General features: G+C 35.2%; 1 protein-coding gene across 1 annotated transcript; it reads left to right on the top strand.

Moving 5' to 3' along the window:
* Positions 1–690: 690 nt before the first annotated feature.
* On the top strand, positions 691–1958 carry LOC133175456 (probable G-protein coupled receptor 139; the record flags this gene model as incomplete). The annotated part of the gene is made up of 1 exon (XM_061310558.1): positions 691–1958. A coding segment is annotated over one exon (1263 nt), but the record flags the coding sequence as incomplete, so codon positions are not given.
* Positions 1959–4104: the final 2146 nt, after the last annotated feature.

The raw sequence follows: 4104 nt of genomic DNA on the forward strand, positions 1-4104 counted from the left end.
CTCATCTAAAAAAGTTCGTTCTCTGTAAATTCTTAAAACATTTACATGTAACATGATAATAATTTACTACATGGGTTTATACTTATCGTTGATTTGTTTGTCAAGGCTTTGCACTTTGAAGTCACTTTGTTCATGAACATCTAAATAAGGTAATTCTCTATTAGTTCTCAAAACATGCACATGTACTATGTTTATATGATAACTTATTACATGGGTTTATAATTATCGTTGATTTGTTTGTCAAGGGTTTGCACTTTGAAGTCACTATCAGTTTGTTGTTTTCATTAACTTTTTACCCAGTGAATTATTGCTTTTTTAATTATATCTATATTTATTTAAATATAAATTATGTTTGTTTATTGTTTAACGTCCTTCTCGAGAATTTTCACTCATATGGAGACGTCAGCACTTGCCGAATTAGAACTGCAAATACTCGGCACTCAGGGTCACCTACTGCGACACGGGACCTCGGTTTAAACGGTCTCATCCGAAGGACCTGTCTACACGTCCCACAGTGGGATTCGAACCCGCGATGTAAGAATCAACTCCTTACTCCGCGACTCTAGAGGGAATGCTCTAACCACTGCGCCACGCGGGATACTATATAAATTATTTAATTCTTAACATTTTTCAAAAGTTTTTCCGTTTAATAGTAAACAATTGAATTTTCTATATAGTTATTAATTATAACGTCACATGTCTACTTTCAGCAATCTCCTAAAGAACTTGTTCAATAAAAAGAATCCAAATGTATCATTGGCAATGTCCCGTTTGAAGAGCTACATGGGATTTTATAACTTAAATGCATCAGATGAGGAAATCTTGGATCAGATATCTGCTATAATTTCCAACCCAGTTCAGCAAGAAGATTCATTAGAGGATTATGAGGAATTTCACATACAACGTTTCTTACGGCGATATATTCCCCCTTTCTTGATCATCATTGGTCTCGTTGGTAATGTGATGTCATTTTTCATATTACGTCACAAGTCCATGGCGCGACATTCAACTAATGTGTTTCTAGCCGCTTTGTCAATTGCTGATCTCATTGTATTGTTTATAGGGCTGTTTCGATTATGGATTGGGGAAATTCTAGAAAATGACTTCATACATGTATCAGATTTCATGTGTAAGTTTGTAAATTTATTGACCTACAGTTCTAGTCAATTTTCCGCGTGGCTGGTTTTTGCCGTAACTGTGGAGAGATATATTGTTGTATGTCATGCTTTGCAAGCAACGCGTTGGTGCAGTAGAGAACGTGCAAGAAAGACAGTGGTTTTACTGGCTATTATTTTTATCCTTATCAATTCGCATTTAATATGGACCATTGGAATAAGAACGGATATGGGTCAAAAATGCGACGGTCTCAAGAATTATGAATTTCTAGTAAGAAAAGTGTGGCCTTGGATTGATGCAGCCTTGTACTCCACCATTCCCGTTATTTCCATTTCATTCTTTAACATTCTCATCATAAGACAAGTGATTCGTGCCACACATAGTCGCAGATCCTTACAACACGCTCCACTAAACAAAATAGAGCTAAAGAGGCGCTCAAAAAACAAGAGCTCGAAACTAACAGTCATGCTATTAACAATTTCGTTCGCCTTCTGTGTAACGACTCTACCCATGAATGTAGTTATGATAGCCAGCTATCAAGTGAGTAATAACCCAAAGGAGATGGCGAAATTTTGGCTGGTTCGCACAACAGCGGAATTGTTAATGTATCTTAATCATTCCATGAACTTCTTTTTGTATTGTGCCACAGGACATAAATTCCGATCCATAGTGCTTAGAATCGTCTGTAGGATCTCGAACTTTTCAGATCATAGCCAGCATATCTACTGTTCTGGCGGGTACAATGGGTATGCTTCTGGAGGTTGTATACACAGGAAAGTTGAATCTGTTGACTCTTCAAATAACGATGATTTAACCAATCAGGTAACGGCGTTATGAAAAAATCGCAACTATATGAGAAATGAATTCTCTGATTGTTATATTTCTATGGTAATTGGCGTACAGTACTGTAAACCTAATGATTGTCCATATTGTTATTTATATCTTTAGAGGAAGGGTTCCTTCTTATTTATTTTTGTTTTGTGCTTTATCTGTAGGACACATATAATATTTTTTTGTTAAAAAAATCCTAAATAATGGCTTTTGCAGTATAAAGTATTTTAGAACATTGTCATGTTAAAGCGTATTTTATCCTGTCTTTTAAATTGGACAGTAAACAGTCAAATATCAATTTCATTTCCTTGCAATGATATATCTAATAGATTATGTTATTAAGGTCTTTAAAGCCTGTTAAATTTATTTTTACTCTTTTATGCTCATGTGTCTTTACAGTAATGTAGATCAGCTTTGCATAAGAATTTTTTGAGACTTTTCAAACTAATTTCCTAACTGGGACCCTTTAGCAATTAAGGAATTCTTTTTTTTTTATATGTTTAAACAAAACACAAACAGAACAGCCAAACAAACAAAAAAAATCCTTAAGTTTAGTAGACATACCTGATGGGATTGCATCCTGGGGCGGAACAGAGTTTAAACTGTAAAAATATTGTCATTATGGTTATTTTCATCAGCTTAAGCTGTTAGTTATAATTTTTGTCGAGAGGAATTCATTTAAAAGATTTTGGTTACCAGCTTCTATTGAAATACCAAGGTAAACAAGTAACTGGTCTTTCTCAATATTTAATGTCTTTCACTACCAGGAGGGGACTGGCAAAGGAAGAAAGAATTCAACATGAAAAGCTATTATTTTTACACCCGCTCACAATCCCGTGATATTATATATGAATGTACATATACAATTTACGTAAATGTATAACAAACATCGATATAAGTATTTCATAATAATGACAGTACGAAGGGTGATCAAAAAGTTCGCGAACTAATTGAATTACTTCCTTAAACGAAATAAAATTTTCAGTGTTCATTATTTTTTGAAGTAGTCCTCTACGATTATAATGCACATCTGCCATTGTTCTGCCCATACGCGAATCACGTGATCCAGGCCGTCACGTGACATGCTCCGTGGCGTTCTGTTCACAGAAGCTAAAAGATTTTTCCGAGTCTTATATTTCTTACCATGCGAGTTATTTTTTATAACAAGAACATTTCATCTGTCAGAAATGGCCAAATCTCGGCAATAGGATAGGTGGATAAGGACATCCCTTCCCAGAATTAGCATGGTGATCATCAAAACCAGAGTTCTCTGTCTCGGGAGAGTCGTTTATCCAATGTGGATAAAGTATGGACGACCTCCTTTTTTTTTTATCATATCTCATATGTTTAAAGTCTAAAGTAAACGAAATTTTAGGGATTTAATAATTATATTATTGTAAAGATATTCAACTATTTTTCTAATTGTAACTTTGCGATCTTTCAAAACAAATTGCTCAGCTAAGGACACATCTTTTCCCCGGCTTGCTTTCGCTGGGCAACAGAACAAACATCATTTTTAACCATCTCCCTGCCTTCACTAAAACAATCAATCCAATTAATGATTGAACTTCTGGCAAGTCTTTTGTTTTCATAAACCTTGAACAAATTATTATATGCTATTGCAAAGAAATTTCCAAGATATACGTTAAACTTTACAGCCGTTCGTTGCTCGAGTGCGACTGAGACAACCATTTTTTTGTCACAAGTCACCTACATATTGACGTCATTTCCACATTGTGACGTCACAAACAAGGAGCAAAACATTATATAGCACCTGCTATCTATAGAATATGTGTATGACTTTATGTGTGCCAAATTTCATTCTGATCTGAATTATGGTTTTGTAAATATAGAGATAGTTTGTGAACTTTTTGATCACCCCTCGTAAGTGCATGTTTTATATTTTTGCTACGATTTGATATGCTAAATGAAGCACTCACCAATGTATTTGAAAAGTATTAAATACATGTACGTATGATTGTCCCCCGTTTTCACTGAAAGTGGGGGATATTAATTAGGGTCCGTCCGTCCGTCTGTATTCCTGTCTGTCTGTAACCCCTATTGATTTTGACGTCCAAAGGTCAAGGTAAAAAATTCTGTTTGAACAATTTCGGGGGTCCCCCCCCCCCACCCCAATCTGCACATGCTCTTTTTTTC

Source organism: Saccostrea echinata, unplaced genomic scaffold (genome assembly GCF_033153115.1).
Source record: "Saccostrea echinata isolate AGI-Se365-2 ecotype Australia unplaced genomic scaffold, CSIRO_AGI_Sech_v1 ptg000062l, whole genome shotgun sequence".
NCBI lineage: Eukaryota > Metazoa > Mollusca > Bivalvia > Ostreida > Ostreidae > Saccostrea > Saccostrea echinata.